The following is a 19356-nucleotide window of genomic DNA, read 5'->3' as shown; positions in this document are numbered from 1 at the left end:
ATGTGCCCTTGCCTTGAGAATCAGGGTCCCTGTGTGCCCTTGCACCAGGAATTGGAGTCACTGGCTCTTAGTATGAATGCACAGGAAATCAGGATCTCAGGCGCAGGTGAAAAGAAACACAGTCAAGTCACTGGTGCTTGGTGCTGCCTCCTTCCCAGAGAATCGGGGTCCCTGGGCCTGTGATACACGGGACAAATTCCCGGTCTTGGCGCGATTGCTCCCAGCCCAGGGCTCCGAAGCCGGCAGTGCGCCTAGGCTCAGTTCCTGGGGTTCGTGCGCTGCTCCCAGCCCAGGACTCCTGAACCCGGCCCTATGCGGGATCAGTTCCAAGGTGCTCGCGCACTTCCAGGCTAAAGTTCCTGGAGCGCTGAGGCCCTGGCAAGGGGTGGGTCTATCAGTTAGTTACTCTGGCGCTGTCCACAAGCCTGCGGGAAGGGGGGATGGGCTCTGTTACTCACGAATTTCTGAACCTTTGGTGTCCTCAGGTTTGTAGCTGTGGTCACAGGTCTCTGTCCCCAGTGGCTGCAGGGTCCTGGTTTGCATCTGAGATCAGACTGGGTGGTGCTGAGGCCAGGATCCTAGTCTCAAGCAGCTCTGTTTCCCAAGATGGCGCGGTAGCCGTGCCTGTGCTGGCCGCCCAGGAGTGTCCGCGCAGGGAGCGGGACTCCGCAGCCTAAGACTGCCCGGTTTAGCAGCCCCTTAGAAGACCTGCAGAATCTAACTGTCCCTAGCTCATACACACACACCACAGGCGTCCACACACTCCTCTATCACTTCCTTGTGCTCTCACACTCTCTCCCTCCCTACCTTCCTGCTGGTCACCATTTTGGAAGTCGAATCCACCTTTTTCTTTTGATATTTTTCCCTTCTCCAGCTACTTTTAATAAAAAATGTCAATGCTTGCTAGTTTGGCTCAGTGGATAGATAGAGCATCAGCCTGCAAACTGAAGGGTCCTAGGTTTGATTCTGGTCAAGTGCACGTGCCCAGGTTGTGGGCTCCAGTAGGGGCCATGCAGGAGGCAGCCAGCCAATGATTCTCTCTCATCATTGATGTTTCTATCTTTCTCTCCCCTCCCTTCCTCCCTGAAATCAATAACATATATATATTAAATTTTTTTTGAAAAAACAATAAGAAATGTGTGAAGAAATATGTGTGAGATAAAACGTAGTGTTTTACAAACACTGAACATTTTTATTTGGGGCTAGAAAAAGTATTATTCTAGGCAATTATTTAAAAAGCTATTAGAGCATTGATTAGATTAAGTGTGAACTATAAGATTTCTTTTTAATATTATATGTAATCAACAATCTAGTAACAGTCATAAAATTCTGATGTGAATTTATTGAATCATGTATGCTTACTTATGGTTGCAAAATTTAAATATCTACATTATTGACAACTATTCTTAACAAACTTCAGATGGAAGGTGCAAAGCTCTGTCTTGTCAGGGATCATAATAATTCCTACAGTAAGAGAGTTGGAGATAGAAGCTGTAATTTGTAATTATATCTACATTTCTGTCAATTTTCCTATGAACCTATCAAATTGTTCTAAAAATGCTTATCGAAAAATTCTTCCTAGCAATTACAGTTTCAGTATGCTTATGAGTAAACTTTGTTAAAATGTTTTAAAAATAAAATTCAAATTTATACAAACTTCATATAAATATTTCAAGTAGATAATGAACTCTCTTAATGTTTATCTATAATTAAAATTAAATAATATAATTTAAATGTATAAATAATTCTTATGTGGAAGCAATTTGACAACAATAAATATAAAACAAAGTAAAAAACTTTGATTGAAATGTTGATTAAATATAAAGGAATATTTAGCATTGATTAATGCTTTTTATACTTTGTATTGATTAATGCTGTTAGAACAAAAATTGTTCAAATATTAGCTGGAAAACAGTTTTGTGAAAAAAAAGAATAAGATTAAGATGCAAGAATGTTCATGGTCAAGAGAAATCTATAATAATAAAAGTGCAATATGCTAATTACATCGGACAGCTAAACGACTTTCCAGACGACCTTCTGGACAAAGCTGGGGTTGCGAGAGCCAAGCTCCTTGCACAAATTTCATGCATCGAACCTCGAGTTTAGCATAATATTATTTCTGAGTTCCATGCTAAGATATGGTCTCCACACATTCTTTCCATCATAATATAGAACTTATTCTTACAGATAATTTTGAACCACTTTGATAAAAATAAGTCTATAATATAAATTCGAATGTATATATAAAACTTACATGTTTTATGAAACTTTTGTTTAATATCATGAATAGTAGATGTTTGCATCATCTGCAAAGGAAAAGAAAATAGAAAAAAATTACTGTAAGGAAAAGGTGTTTATCTGTTTGCTGTATATTTAGTAAGAAAACACAATATGTTTGAAGTGTAAAGTTATTACAAAATAGTCTATTCGTTTTGTTTAACTTTTTAGTCATTGTTGCTTTGACAACTTGAAATATAATATATATATATATATATATATATATATATATATATATATATACACTAATAAAAGAGAAACATGGTAATTGGCGTACAACCGCTACCCTTTTCATTGGCTAATCAGCGAGATATGCAAATTAACTGTCAGCCAAGATGGCGGCTGGCAGCCAGGCAGCTTGAAACTAACATGAGGCTTGGTTGCCTCACTGACGGAGGAAACCAACGTTCCCCGCCTGCAGCTGCAGGCCTCTGAGCAGGCAGTTTAAGAAACTCTGTAACAAATACCACCGGACTTCAGCCAGCAGAATCGCAACATTGTAAGCAAAGGCCAGAAACATACTTTCAGCCGCGGAGGCCTAAGAGCTGGAGCCAAGCCTCAAAGCTAAAGCTGGCCCAGAATAAAAAAGAAAAAAAGAAAAAAAGGAGCAGTTGGGAGGTTCAGTCACCCCCAGCCTGAAAACAGCCCTCAGCCCCTCACCCAGACTGGCCAGGCACACCAGTGGGGATCCCCACCCTGAAGGGTGTCTGACCAGCTGCAAACAGCCATCATCCCCTCACCCAGGCTGGACAGGCACCCCAGTGGGGACCCCCACCCTGATCCAGGACACCCTTCAGGGCAAATCAGCCGGCCCCACCCATGCACCAGGCCTCTACCCTACATAGTAAAAGGGTAATATGCCTCCCAGCACCGGGATCAGCGGAGCCATGAGGCCTCCCGGCACCGGGATAAGCGTGACAGGGGGCAGCGCCCAAACCCCCTGATCACCCTGTGGCTCTGTGTGTGACAGGGGATGGGGCCACAACCTCCCTATCCACCCTGCTCTGTTCGTGACAGGGGAAGGCGCCCCAACCCCCTATCAGCCCTGCTCTGTGCCTGATGGGGGGAGCTCCCCAACCCCTCCCCCCCCATGGGCCCTGCTCTGTGTGTGACGGGGTAGAGACATAACCTCCCCATCGGCCCTGCCCTGAGTGTGAGAGTGGCGGCACCCCAATCCCCTGATCGGCCCTGCTCTGTGGGTGATAGAGGGTGGTGCCCCAACCCCCTAATGGGCCCTGCTCTGTGTGTGACAGGGTACAGAGCCCCAACCCCCTGATTGGCCCTGCTCTGCGTGTGACTGAGGGTGGCACTGCAACCTCCCCATCGAAACTGCCTTGGGTGTGACAGGGGATGGTGCCCCAACCCCCCAATCGACCCTGCCTTGAGTGTGACTGAGGGTGGCATCACAACCTCCCAATCCGCCCTGCTATGTGCATGACAGGGGGCGGCACCCCAACTCCCCAATCGGCCCTGCTCCGAACCCGACCAGGGGCTGCACCTAGGGATTGGGCCTGCCCTCTGCCACCCGGTAGCAGGCCTAAGCCAGCAGGTCATTATCTTCCGAGGGGTCCCAGACCGCGAGAGGGCACAGGCCGGGCTGAGGGACCCTCCCGAGTGCACAAATTTTTGTGCACCGGGCCTCTAGTATATATATATATATATATATATATACACACACTAGTGCCCTGGTGCACGGATTCGTGAAGATTGAAAGGAAATTAATTATAAGAAATATTTTAATATAGCTATTTGCCCTTTCTCTATAATAGAAGTTTCAACCAAATTCATGATCAATAATGACAGATTGAAACACACGCATGTGATTACTGCCAGCAAGAGCTTTATATGTATTGCGAATGCGTGAGTCAACTTAACCCTTTATACAAATGGAATAAACTTGCTTAATGAGACCTGCTTTCTAATTTAGCTAAACATTTTCCCAGCCCAGTAAAGCACCCCAACTTCTCTTTCAGGTAATTGTCAGCAACACAGCAGTAAATATCAACATGAAGTAGATTATTATTGTAGATCACTCAGGGAGAACAAAGGGTAACATATTTAACTACAGCAGTGTTTGACTATATTCTGCACAGTGAGAAAACCTGAAGTCATTTTCAAGGTCCACCATTTCTTACTTCTTTTCAGTTGGGTCAAGTTTCTGAGCTTTCTAAATCTCCATTATCTGGATAATGAAAAGAAAATAGGATTCTACCGAGTCTCCTATCTCCTTACTCCAGGACTTCTGAGAGGATCAAATGAGATGAGCCACAGGAAAACACTTAACAGACATTTGCTTAAAGTGTAAAATGTTTGCACCTGGCTATAAAGCAAGTTGTGTTCTTGGGCTGAAGAAACTCCAAGGAGGCTAGTTGCCAGACTCTATAGCAGCTAGAGAGGAAGCCGGGCGTTGCTACGTAACGTTATTACGGGGAGCCCACAGCGACCATTTCCTGACTGAGCTGGACTATGGGACGCATTTTGTGCCATGAGGCCTTGGCGGCGTTGGCTGCGATTTGGTGGGATGTTGCTCCAGGGTGTTGGTGGGGCCTGTGTTCCACTTGCGGGAAGCTGAGTCTTGCTTTATCCACCAGGTTTGCGATGCCATTTCTTTGTAAATGAGCAGTGCATGTCAGAGCAGCTCCTGTGTTGAGCATCTGCCCCCTGGTGGATTGAGTGTCTCCCCCCTGGTGATCAGTGTGCATGATAGCTACCGGTTGGATGGTCAGAGGGACACAGCATATTAGCATATATCCAAATTTTTAATTTAAATATAGTAATAATGGTATTATTATTATATGAGTTCATCCTAATCTATATCTCTAAAATGAATTTTTGAATTTTCTCTGTGCATAATATTCAGTTTCTGGTTTTCAAATAAGTAAGATTATCTGTTAAAAGATAAGTAAGCACACCAAGCAAATAGAAGATAAAGAGTGTGTACAGGGTGGGGCAAAAGTAGGTTTATAGTTGCTCATAAGGAAAATAATACAATAAATAATAATACAAAAGTAAACACTGTTTTGCATACTCACAACTGTAAATCTACTTTTGCCCCACTCTGTATATAACAGAGAAGCCTGAGAATTTGAAATTAATGTATATGGACAAAAAGGGAAATTTTACTTGAGAATATCATGAGAAAAAAGACCTATCTAAACCCTATATTTAGCTGTGTTGTTAAAACTCCCATCCAAAATTACTGTTGGTTCACAAAATCCATGTTAGATATATTATTTGGATTCTTTTATGTGCATAGGGATCTGAACAATTATTTGGACCTAATTTACTAGAATTAACCATTTCTAATATTAAAATAAAAGAAATTTAAAAATGTTTCTTTATCTATATTGAAAAATTCATGAGTTTGCCTTTCAAAATTAATGGCACCATAACCCATAGACACAAACAACAGTGTGGTGTAGGACAAAGGACAGGGGTGGGGAGGGCTCAGTGGAGGTGGGATTAGGGTTGGGGGGATGGGGATATCTGCAATAATGTAAACAGTAAAAATAAAGTTAGAAAATAATTTTAAAGTAACTTATTTTGAAGTGAAAAGTAAAGCTGAGAGTGCAAAGTCAAATGAAAACAGATATAAGTTCCTTAATCTCATATGAAATTTCTTTCAAAAATAGATTTCTGTAGGAAAGCTGTATGCTTTTCTTAAAACTAGAATAATTTAAATTATAATCTTCTAATTGACATATGCATTTTTCTCTGAATTTGCCAGCTTTCAAGACTAAGAGTATGTACTTCTGAAAGAAACCTACATGTGAAAGAGGGTTGTTAATTGCAAGCTTTTAACAAAGTTTTAAATTTTCTTCATTTTTAATTACATTTTAGTTTCATATGTTAGAAAAGTGCTGATTTTGAATAAACCTTTGAAAACTGCCCTTTCTGTAGCAATTTTAGTCAAATACAGCAGAAAAAAATGTAATAATTAACCACTAAATGCTTTAGACAACTAAGCTTAATTAACCACAAGACTGCTTGATCAACTCTTTCACGGCTTTAGTTGTATTTAGAGCAGAAAGAGAGGAAAGCATGACAATTAATAGAGCATGTAAGGCTTTATGATTACTAGATTCATGTCTCAGTAGCATCATCAGAAAGTTTATTCATAATAACTTTTACTTTTTAGCCAGTTTTACAACCACTTAGACAGGACAAACTATCATTTTTGCATATCACTATTAATTGTGCTGAGGGAAGAAATTTGAAATCCTGAAATTCTCATTAACATTTTTCTCGTCAGAAAAAAAATCATCTTACAATGTTAAGTAGACAAGTAAATTATACTTCTTAGTTGAATAAAAAGTGTACTTGTAAATTTTAACTGGTCGTATTTGAGGTTTGGTTCATCATCGTTCCTTTACCCAACATTTAAGTTGATGGATATAGTAAAAATTTTTCACAAACTAGATTCTGCTTGAATTTCCCCCATCCACAGGTCCTGCAATATTTCACACATAAAGGATAAAATTTAGTACTATTGCTGCTTTTAAAACTTTCTCAGGAACTTCTTGAAATGAGCAGATGTCTCCAGAATATTGTTTACCCTACTTAGAGAAATGAAATTTAATTGGTAAGGGAAAATAAACAACCACCACATGAAATTCACTCTACAGAAAAATGGCAAAGTGCAATACAAAAATTGTCAGTAAACTTTGCGAAGAAAAGGAATGTGTTCAACAATGAAGACACAGAGAGAAATAAAATATAAGATAAATTGAATAGAAATAATTAGCTGCAGAGGTGTGAAAATACATACACACACACACACATAATATCCAGTGCACAGCTGTTACCTGGCAAGAGCTCTTGCTTTCTCATTTTGGACACAGGAAATAGAACTAAACTAGCCTAGAGAATCATATTTTAAGATTGATTAATTCAGGAAAGTGGGAAAAATATCCCTGAGAATTTCCATTAGAATATTTTATATTAGTAAATAGGATATGTAGTTACCCGAGTTTAACTGAGAATGGTAGGGAGTTTTCTGAGTAAGCAAATGTTATTTTATAATAATTTTCAGATTGTAACTAAAATATAAGTAAGCTGCCTATATAATTTGTTTATAAACTCAGAATATGTATGGTATTTTATGGAATACCAAGGATTTTCAATATAAATAAAATTGATACCACAGTATGATTGTGCAAAAAAAAAAATCAGTATTAATGGGTTTAAATATTTTAAACTGGATTTTGTTTATAATTATAAGAAATTGGAACATTATGTCATATAAATTGTATTTATTTACATATCACAATGGATTATTTAAATGAGTTCTTTGTTTATTTAAAATTATATATATATATATACACACACACTCAGATATACTAGTAGATTTTAGATTTTTTTAATCATAGCAAATGTTTCTTTATATATAGCAACTAGAGGCCTGGTATACAGATTCGTGCACCAGTGGGGTCCCTCAGCCTGGCCTGTAGGGATCAGGCCCAAACCGGCTCTCTGACATCCCCCCAGGGGTCCTGGATTGTGAGAGGGTGCAGGCCAGGCTGAGGGACCCCACTGGTGCACAAATCTGGGTCTCTAGTATGCATATAAGAGCTTTGGTTAATCTCTTTCTGCCCTCTCCTTCCCCCCTTCCCGCTGAGATTCATCAGTCTGTTCCATGTTCCCATGCTTGTGGTTTCCACTTCTACATTGAGTGTCTGCCCCATGGTAGTCAGTGCACATCATACCTACTGGTTGGCCGGTCGAATCATCAGCCAGTTGGCCAGTCACTTAGACTTTTATATATATAGACTAGAGGCCCAGTGCACAAAATTCATGCACTCGACAGGGGGGGTTGGTCCCTCAGCCTGGCCTGTGCCCTTTCATAGTCCGGGAGCCCTGCAATGGATAGCCCCAAAAAGGTAGGCCCTGACCACCTGCCACCATGCTGCCACAGGGTAGCGTGGGACTCCCTCTTTGGAGTGATTGATTGCGCCCCACAGAGGGAGGCCCAGCCCACCTGCCACAGCCCGCTGGTCGGTGGCCTGGGCCTCCCTCTTTGGGGCGATCTTGAAGCCCCCTGATTGATCGATTGCCCTGCTGGCTGTTGACCTGGGCCTCCCTCTGCAGGGTGATAACGGGGTGATGACTGGGCCCCTGACCAGTCACATCACACTCGCCTTGGCTGGCCTGGCTCCAGTGGTTGTCATAGCGTGGTCATCCAGATGGTTATTCTGCTGTTCGGCCTTTGGGTCAATTTGCATATTATGCTTTTATTATTATAGATAACACATTTGGTTATTGTCCTTTCAGTTCAAAAAGAAAATAGCATTAGTATATAAATTAATTTCTTTTTTTGCTTTTATTAGTTATTTATTTTTAAATATTTATTGTTCAGATTATTACAGATGTCCCTCTTTTTCCTCCCCATAGCTCCCCTCCAGCCAGTTCCACTCCACCCCAGGCCTTCGCGCCCCCGCTGTCTGCATCCATAGGTGTAAGCTCTTTATCCAATCTCTTCCCACACCCTCCACACCCCCTTCCCTCCGAGAATTGTCAGTCCACTCCCTTTCCATGCCCCTGATTCACCAGTTTATTCAGTTCAGCAGATTTTTTTATTCATTTGGTTTTTAGATTCACTTGTTGATAGATATGTATTTGTTGTCACTTTGTTGTTTATAATTTTTTTTCCCTTTGAGGTGGGGTAGGGGAACTCTCCAGGACGGGCCCGGGTTCCCCTCTCCTAGGGACACCTTGGGGTGGGGGCTTGGACCGGGTCCCCCCCGTCCCCCCGGGCAGCAGTGTAAAGGCTGCATTTGGGACGGGGTGCGGGTGGGCCAGTGTTCCCTTCCAACCTCCCTGGAGGCCACAGGAAGGGACAGGGCTCAGAGCGAGGAGTGGGATGTCCGATCCCCTCACCCTGCCTAGACAGGGTGGGGGGGGGCATGGGGAGCTTGGGGTGGGGGACTGGGCCAGGACTCAGAGTCCCTCAGGTGGAGAAGGGGCTGGATGGGGGCACAAGTCCTCCCCGGAGGCCTGGGGGAGGGGCTGCACCTGGTCTTGGCAGGGGAAGGGCAGGCCTGGGGTCCCTCTGCCCCACAGGGGAGGGGCGGCTTTGGGATGCAGGGGCCCCTCCCGGGCGCAGGGCCTGGGGGAGGGGCGGGTAAGGGCGGCCTGTTGTGTATAAATTTTTTTAATATATTTTTATTGATTTCAGAGAAGAAGGAAGAGGGAGAGAGAGATAGAAACATCCATGATGAGAGAGAATCATTGATTGGCTGGCTGCCTCCTGCAAGTCCCACACTGGGGATTGAGCCCACAACCCGGACATGTGCCCTTGATCAGTCCTCAGGCCAATGCTCTATCCACTGAGCCAAACTGGCTTGGGGTGTTCATAATTTTTTATCTTTACCTTTTTCTTCTTCTTCCTCTTCTTAAAGAATACCCTTCAGCATTTCATATAATACTGCTTCGGTGATGATGAACTCCTTTAGCTTTTTCTTGTCTGTGAAGCTCTTAATCTGACCTTCAATTCTGAATGATAGCTTTGCTGGGTAGAGTATACTTGGTTGTAGGTTCTTGCTATTCATCACTTTGAATATTTCTTGCCACTCCCTTCTGGCCTGCAAATTTTCTGTTCAGAAATCAGTTGACAATTGAATGGGTATTCCCTTGTAGGTAACTAACTGTTTTTCTCTTGTTGCTTTTAAGATTCCCTCTTTGTCTATTGTCCTTGGCATTTTAATTATGATGTGTCTTGGTGTGGTTCTCTTTGGATTCCTCTTGTTCGGGGTTCTCTGCACTTCTTGGACTTGTAAGTCTATTTCTTGCAATAGGTAGGGGAAGTTTTCTGTCATTATTTCTTCAAATAGGTTTTCAATATTTTGCTCTCTCTTTTCTTCTGGCACCCCCATAATTCAGATGTTGGTGTGTTTGAAGTTGTCCCAGAGGCTCCTTTCACTATCTTCATATATTTGGATTCTTTTTTCTTTTAGCTCTTCCTGTTGGGTGTTTTTGGGGGTTTTTTTGTTTTTTTTTTTTTACTTCCATGCATTTCAAATCATTGACTTAATTCTTGGGATCCTCTAATCTACTGTTGAATCTCTGTATATTATTCTTTATTTCAGTCAGTGTATGCTTAATTTCTGACTGGTCCCTTTCCATTTTTATTTTTATTTTTTGGCATTTTCACTAAGATCCTTGAAGGTCTCACTAAGTTCCTCAGAGGTTTCTAGAAGATTCTTGAATAACCTTATAACTGTGGTTTTGAACTCTATATCCAGTATTTTGCTTTCATCCATTTCTTTCATTTGTGACATGTTTCTTTGTCTCTGTATTTTGGATGCTTCCCTGTGTTTGTTTCTATGTAGTGGGTAGTTGATAAGTCTCCTTGAGTTGATAGAGTGGCCTAGTGTGGTAGGTCTCCTATAGGGCCCAGTGGCTCAGCCTCCCCAGTCACCTGAGGTGGACACACTTGGTGCACCCCTTTGTGGGCTGTGTGCACAGTCTTGTTGTAGTTAAGCCTTGATTGCTGTTGTTATCACTGGGAGGAATTGACCTCCAGGCCAATTGGCTGTGGGGACCAGCTGTATCTACAATGGAAGAGCTGCTGTGCAGGAGACAACCCTATGGAGCAGGAGTGGCTTCAGTGGGGCTTTGTTGCTCACTGAGTGTGTCACTTATGGATGTGAAGAGTTGTAATCTGGTATGGTATCACACTGAATACTAGGTACACTGCTTCTTGGATCTCCAAGGAGGTGCAAAGTCAGCCACTGCTTAGGGCCACCCAGCAGAAGATACAGAGAGATCTGCAGATTTGTCCTCTTTGTTTGAAAGTGCCCAGAGTAGGCCCAGCTTAGTAGCAAGGCAGGCTCCTGCTGCTGCTGCCTGTTTAACAAATTTTACTCTGAGAAATGACAGGACATTCATATGCAAAAGCCGCTGTGACAGCTTGGGTGGGGTGGTAAATTGGGTGGGGCGGATTCTCAGGGAATCTCCTGGGCAGAGCAAGCAGCAATGACTGCCAGTCAGCCCTGCATCAGAGAAGTCCCAACGCAGGAAAAATGACCGCTGCCGGCATCTCTGTGTGAAAGAAAGCTGCCCTCCCGTTCCTGTCCTGATGCCATACACTACAGTTTCTCCCTGTATGTGTCTGGGTCCCCCAGCGTCTCACCTGGCACTGGAACTCCGAGCAAGCAGGAGCTTGTATTTCCCTCCTGATTAAAAAGCGGCACTCCGGGGTGCCAGCCCGTTCCAGGGCTCTGCACCTCCTACCAGTCTCAATGTGCTTTCTTCTTTATCTCTGGTTGTAGAACTTCCACTCAGCCAGCTTTTCTGCAGTTCTGGATGATAGTTGTTCTAGTCATTTAGTCGTAATTTTGTTGTGGCTGTGAGAGGCAGCAAGTACAGGTATTTACCTATGCTGCCATCTTGGCTCCTCCTATAAATTAATTTCCTTAAAATATTCACCATATATTTAAAAATATATTTATCTAAATAAATTTCAGTTATATAAATACTTTTATTTACAATAAATTACATGTAAATTTTATTTAGGTATGTAGGCCAGACATTATTGATACTGTAATAAATACACACACACACACACACACACACACACACACACACACACATATATATATAATTATAACATATTTAAAATATTTTTTAAAAATTTAATTGATATTAGATTTTGAGATCCTAACAAAATATAAAAAGGAGAAATGTTTTACAAATTAGAAACTAATTCAGATTTTGAGAACACAAAATTTTTCATGGTGAATTCTCTTTGTGAATATTTTTAGTATATATGTTTTGAAACCTACTGGAATACTTTAGGACTGGATGAGTTTATAAAGACCACAGAATTGAGAGGATATGTTTAAGAATAAAATAAAAGCCTACTGGAATTAAAATTTATAATTACTTCTCAGATGACTTTTATTATGTTTTTCTATTGCAACTTGTGAAACCAAGAAAATAGTGCTTGCACGCAGGAAAGTTTATGTGCGACATGGTATTACTGGAATAAATAAGTAAACCCAAGCCATATTTAAATGAAATGGTTTCTGTATAAACCCTGAAGGACCATCTCAAATAAAATAGTATTACCTCTGTGAAACTAAGAAATAATCATAAAAATATGTTTTTAAAAAAACGCTAGTAATCAAATGGCAGTCATTTTTTCCGCCCCAAATGCTCATAGGTATTATTATAAGAAAGTTAACTGCAGTATGAAGACAGTAACAAATGACTGGGTCTATTACCCATGGATTAGTTATTTAGCATCATGATAATAGGAAAAGGACAAAATGTATGTGTGCATACTCCAAGTTAATTTACATTTATTTTGTTGAAAAAGTGATATTTCTTAACTAGAAAAATTCTACATATAATTTAGTTTATTAAAATGTAAATGCAGATGAAACTGGAGGGAGAAAATCTCTAAGTGGTAAATTTTAAATCTAGTTTGAATTTCCTTAATTATAATCTGTAAAATATCTCAGGGTTCATTTTAACTGATATAATTGCCTAATGATGACCAGGATAAAAAAGGCTTTTTTTTTGAATAAGAAATGGTAAGTCTGTTGAAAACTTATGGATTAAAGCATAATTAGTTTGTACTTGATGATTTGCAGTAAAAATGACAGGGACATTTGCTAAGTCACTTTTGCTTCAGTTTTAAAAGGAAAATATAGCATTTATACATGCCTTCAATTGTATTGCCATGAATTATACTTTGAGTAAAGGCACAAATATAGTGAAAATAATGAGTGTGATAAGTAATAATTCGCTCAGTTTTAGTAGGATTTGGGAGGAAGAGTAAAATAATTGTCACAGTATTATCTATCAATCAGTTTTGTGTATATGTATATATACTATTTATTAGTAATAAATGTATACTATACTATACTGTACTGTACTGTACTGTACTATACTATACTATACTATACTATATTATACTTTGTGGTGAGTGGAAAAATAGCCACAGGATTTTGCAGATTCCCCCATCAAAGAGGTAGAATTTTTTCTCAGACCTTAAATTTATCTTGACTTCTGATGTATTTTGATTACTAACATGTGTTGAAGTGAGGCTGTCCAAGTTGGAAATCAAAGACACAAGAGGCCATACATATATTTCTACTCTTTCTGATCACACCCTCGATCAGCACCATGTGGAGAAGCCTGACCTAGCTTCCCAGCTAACACCCTGATGAGGGTCACCCAGCTACTAGGCAACTGACTGCACATACTTGAGTGAGCCCAGCAGAGAACTAAATCATAAAATGACAGAATAATGATATAAATAAATGGTCTTTGTTTTAAGATACTCAGTTTTTCAGTAGTTTGCTATCAAAAACTAAAGAACTATTAAAAATTAATCATTTTGAGCAGCATTTTTCAACCTTTTTCATCTCATGGCACACAAACTAATTACTACAATTCTGGGGCACACCAATATATATATATATTTTTGCTGATTTGACAAAAAAATGCTGTAATTTTGATTTGTTCACACCAGATGGCTACTGTTGTGTTGGCTGTTGTTATGCTTTTACTTGACAATCTAAGGGGGAAAAACGGTCAGTGCCCCTGACTAAATAGTCAGTATTGCATGCTTTTAATATTTTTGTGGTACACCAGTCAGTTGTGGCACACTGATTGAAAATCATTGATTTAGAGGAGAAAAGTCAAAGTAAAACATAAGTAAAAATGCTGTATAGAGACATTTCAATTGATAATGATCTGCTTATAGGATGATGATCTCCACAAAATTGTAATGGAGCTGAAAAATTCTTATTGCCCAGTGACACATCGTAGGCTTCTAACGACATAGCACAACACATTAGTCGTGTGTTTGTGATCATGCTGCTGTAAACAAACCTGTTAGGCAAATGAAAGTATAGCACATACAATTGTGCACCAGTACATAATACTTGATGATAAATGACTTTGTTACTGGTGTGTGTATTTACTATACTATACATTTTATCATTATTTTAGAGTGTATTTTTTCTACATATTAAAAAGTTTGCTGTAAAATGGTATGCCTCATACATCTTGTGTCCATCTCGTCTCTAGACTGCACAATTTTCTCTTGTGCTTAATATAATCTCATGTTACCATGTACAGTAATATGCCTAACAGGCTGGAAGCATAGAAGCAATAGGCTATACCAGTGGTCGGCAAACTCACTAGTCAAGAGGGCCAAATATCAACAGTACAACGATTGAAATTTCTTTTGAGAGCCAAATTTTTTAAACTTAAACTATATAGGTAAGTACATTGTTATTAACTTAATTAGGGTACTCCTAAGCTGGCCTTTGCTAAAAACGTCCTCAATCTGATTGAGGTACATTCGCTGAGGTGGACCCCTTCCAACTCTCCCATCCACACTCGTCTTGTATACTTGTTTCGTCTATCTCCTTTCGTTCATCCTCTCTATATGACCAAACCATCTCAACATACCTTTCTCAATCCTTGACACTACATCTTCTTTCACTCCACAACGTTCCCTGTATGTGTGCTCCTGCACGTGGTATTTTGTGGAAGAGCCACACTCAAGGGGCCAAAGAGCCGCATGTGGCTCATGAGCCGCAGTTTGCTGACCACTGGGCTATCCCATATGGCCTGGGTGTGTAGTCAGCTTCACCATCTAGGTTTGTGTAAGCACACTCTATGATGTTCACTAAATCACCTAATGATGCATTAGTCAGAAGGTATCCCTGTACTTAAGTGGTTCATGACTGTAGCTTGGTTATTTCATTGTAAAAGCTGCAAACAAATTCAGGAGGGTGACTTTCACCTTTCAAAAATTTACATCAGGTTTGTAAATCAACTATAAGTTTAAAACTCTGTTGTTTAATTAATTTGTTTATTTTTTGTTCTACTGATGGCATTTTAAGAGACATGTTGATTAAATGTAACTTTTAAAAAGGCACTTAAAAATTTAAATTTTATGTACAAAAATGGCATCACTGTGAAACAAACATGCCATGCATTTCATTTTGTAACTACTTCTGATTCACAAATATTTGACATTTACATAAGTATTCAAGATACTTTATATTTGCTTTTGAAAAAGTTCACGAAACAGTAAAACTGAATTTCAGCAAAAACACACACACAAACTTATCATGCATAAAATATTAAAATGTGTCGTTTATTCCACTGGTGATTCAAGGAAATGCTCACACTAAGACAGAGTATATTTTGGGAAATGAGCTAATATGGGTAGCCGGTTTTCTCAAAAAGTAAGATTTTTACCTACCTCTTTAAAAATAATATTATAATCCATCTAATTAGAACACTCCTTTTTCTAAAATATATTTCTTGTCCTAACAAGAGAAGAATAATTTAAATGGTTCTTGGAAACTGAAGCTCTATAGCAAAATAGATTATTTTGGCAAATGTTTGTTGTATTCCTCATCTCCACTTCTCAAAGGGATCGCCATGCTAAGAGTGTCTGAGAAATGGCAAGCAGGCCAGTGGGTTTGCAGTAGAGTGACTTAGAGATAGAATAAAGATATGACCAGAGAGATAGGGTGCAAAGATCTAACCTTTTAGAATATGAGATATGAGTGAATTGTGTACTTGGTGGAGGGTTTTTTTCAGAGGAATGACATGATACCTTAGGTTTACAAAAGAATCAATCTGGCTTCTGTAAATTAAACAGAATCTAGGTGACAATTAAAATGATCATGCACTGATGAATTCCAAATGGCATTTTACCTGGTGATAATGTAGAACCTGATGGGCTGTAACTACATCTGATAGAAACTATAGCGTATGTATTTGTGTTCCTACATACACTGTGGGTGTCCAGTGAAGACTCATTTAGATCAGTCCACCTTATAGAGGTGATGGTGACTAGGATGGTAACAGTTCAGTGAGGAGATATAGAATAAAATGATTTATTGCTTAATTGGATATGGTCCAAACAGGAAGAGATTTTAGAGAGTTGGCAGCTTGATAAACTAAGGCTGGACTCTTTCTATAGCTCATTAAATAATTAGTCCCATAGGTGATTCTCCATTGGAGGGGAGACTTTGGTCTTGCAATCACTTGCTGTGTCTTGGCCTCTTCAACCTCATAGATAAATAGTCATGAGGCTACAGCATGGGCATATCTTAAAACATTGCTCATTCCATCACCTATACATTATGTATTTTAGAGCTGGGCACATTGTCTACTCATTTTAGGACTGATGCAAAATATGTGAGTAATTAGAAAAGACATAATTAGGCAAAGGCAACAGTTCACACATAAAAAATAAAAATTTGTACTATTGCTGCTTTTAAAACTTCTTCAGGAACTTCTTGAAATGAGCAGATGTCTCCAGAATATTGTTTACCCTACTTAGAGAAATGAAATTTAATTAGTAAGGGAAAATAAACAACCACCACATGAAATTCACTCTACAGAAAAATGGCAAAGTGCAATACAAAAATTGTCAGTAAACTTTGCGAAGAAAAGGAATGTGTTCAACAATGAAGACACAGAGAGAAATAAAATATAAGATAAATTGAATAGAAATAATTAGCTGCAGAGGTGTGAAAATACACACACACATACACACATAATATCCAGTGTACAGCTTCTACCTGGCAAGAGCTCTTGATGTCTCAGTTTGGGGACACAGGAAATAGAACTAAACTAGCCTAGAGAATCATATTTTAAGATTGATTAATTCAGGTCATTATCAAGTGAAATGTCTCTATACAGCATTTTTACTTACGTTTTACTTTTACTTTTCTCCTCTAAATCAATGATTTTTAATCAGTGTGCCACAACTGACTGGTGTAACACAAAAATGTTAAAAGCATGCAATACTGACTATTTAGTCAGGGGCACTGACCTTTTTTCCCTTAGATTCTCAGGTAAAAGCATGGCAACAGCCAACACAACAGTAGCCATCTGGTGTGAACAAATCAAAATTACAGCATTTTTTTTTGTCAAATTGGCAAAAAAATATATATTTTGGTGTGCCCCAGAATTGTAGTAATTAGTTTGTGTGCCATGAGATGAAAAAGGTCAGGGCACAAGCCGGGTTGCAGGCTTGATCCCCAGTAGGGGGTGTGTAGAATGCAGCCGATCAAAGATTCTCTCTCATCATTGATGTTTCTGTCTCTCCCTTCTCCCTTTCCTTTCCTCTCTCTAAGAATCAATTAAAAATAAAATAAAAGCAAATAAGTGTATTTATTAATCTATTTTTAATTATAAAAAAGTATTCAAATGTTTTGTTACCATTTTAAAATAAAGCAGATTTTATTTCAGCAATGAACAGCTCAGTTGTGGCTATTCTGTTGTTTATGTTTTTCTTACCATATCAAGAGTTAAATTTTTTTCTACATAAGATATCTCTTAAAATCAAAGTAATTTATGAAAAATTTTAGAGTGAGAGCTTTTTGAAATTGCCTATCTATAAAAATGAGGAGCCTGTCATCTAAATAAAGGCCTCAGGGTTCTGTGTTAAACTCCTGATTAAATTAAATTTGGATTATAACATAATCTTATTAAATGAAGTTTATGAGAAGCAGGTAATAAATCTATATTCAATGGCAGGGAGACCAGTGTTGACCATGAAAGGACTCAATTAGGCAGCCAGTAACTCATCCAGTGTTTTGCTAAAATAAATTACAAATTATATTACACTTTGATTTTTTAAAATCAAATAACCAATAATGGCAAAGTTAGAAACACCCAAACATGAAGCAATATTAAGTGTTTGGAGGCAGTAAAAGTGTGGAAGGAGAACACTTAAACTGCAATAAGAAAAAAAAAGGACAGGTAATAATGGATTTACTCTTTTCACAAAATGATGTTAGAATGATGAGTTTATAAGAAGGCAGAGGTATAGCCTTCTTTGATATAAGACTAAGATCAATTCTCAAAATATCTGTTATCTAGATGTAATAGGCAGTTCAAAATAAATCTGTCAAAGAGAATTAACTTCTCATAGGGAAATAAACGAGTGTGACATTCATAGGCTTTATGTGGCTACAGACTTCTGGGCTCAGATTACTCAGTTGAATCCCAGTAGATCAACAGGGATTGAAAATTATTTGATGATTGTCAGTATAAAAAATCCACTAATAAAATATAATATACTAATGGGATGGAGCCTGACACATTTGCACCTTTGAAAAACTTAAGTGGGTAGGGAACTCATCTTCACATCCCTTCCTAAATTCTCCATAGAGGTCTCTCTAGCAATGTGCCTTCAGTCAAAGCCTGAGAGGCTCAGGATGGAAGGCATTGAGAGGAGATCGTGTTTCCTTTAAGAGATGACACTTTACTCTTAGAAATATCCCCACGATGGTCCCCCAGTGTGCTGGGACTGTTTATGACTGGAAGAGATTTCTAGAGCCACTCTCAATGTCGTCAAAAGAAAAGAATATTATCTGTCTGGGCTCAGCACCACTTTGTTCATACCTGTTTTAGTTTGTGTTATACTATCTTGTGTGGGACTACTTACATGTTATTACCAATCACAATACTGTGAACATCTAAGGGAAAGGAATATACAGGATATGGCAAAAGTAGGTTTACACTTGTTCATATGGAAACAATATAATAATTAATAAACAATAATACAAAACTAAACTCTGTTTTATGTACTCATAACTGTAAACCTACTTTTCCCCACCCTGTATTTGGTTTGTTTGATTTGTTTTTCATCCTGGTGCTCACAGTGTCTGTGCCTAACAACTGAAAAATTTGTATTTTTTAATGGATATGAAGGAAAAAACAATCAGGAAAGAAGAGAAAAAGAGAGCAAAGGAGACATGAAGGATTTACAGTGTTCTAGGATGATGTTCCTGTAAGATATTCTTGTAGTTTATACTTAATCATAATCAACTGTGAAAACATTTTAGGGGTACCAACTTCAAACAATGATTGCCCTCTAAACTTTTGAGCTCTTGAAATGTAGTCATGCAAATAGCATAATTTTCACAGCAGAAAGTAAGATGAAATGTTAATATACATGAATCAAAGATCACTTATGTTTATGTATAATTTAGGGCTATGTTGAATTTAGATGCAGTTATTATACAAATTCTAGCAAAAATATATCATTATGCCTATACTCTTGATAATGCAGACTTAAGACCTCAGTGA

At 39.0% G+C, this 19356-nt stretch overlaps 1 protein-coding gene across 1 annotated transcript in view; it reads right to left on the bottom strand.

Moving 5' to 3' along the window:
• TECRL (trans-2,3-enoyl-CoA reductase like) overlaps nucleotides 1-19356 on the bottom strand; it is an 82332-nt gene that overhangs the window by 52042 nt on the left and 10934 nt on the right. The window contains exon 2 of the mRNA XM_059682382.1: nucleotides 2255-2306. Within this exon, the coding sequence (XP_059538365.1) occupies nucleotides 2255-2306 (52 nt within the window). The remainder of the gene's footprint in view (nucleotides 1-2254; nucleotides 2307-19356) is intronic.

This window comes from Myotis daubentonii, chromosome 1 (assembly GCF_963259705.1).
Source record: "Myotis daubentonii chromosome 1, mMyoDau2.1, whole genome shotgun sequence".
Taxonomy (NCBI): domain Eukaryota; kingdom Metazoa; phylum Chordata; class Mammalia; order Chiroptera; family Vespertilionidae; genus Myotis; species Myotis daubentonii.
The sequence above is the reverse complement of the archived record's forward strand: the minus strand, read 5'-3'. Positions and strand labels throughout refer to the sequence as shown.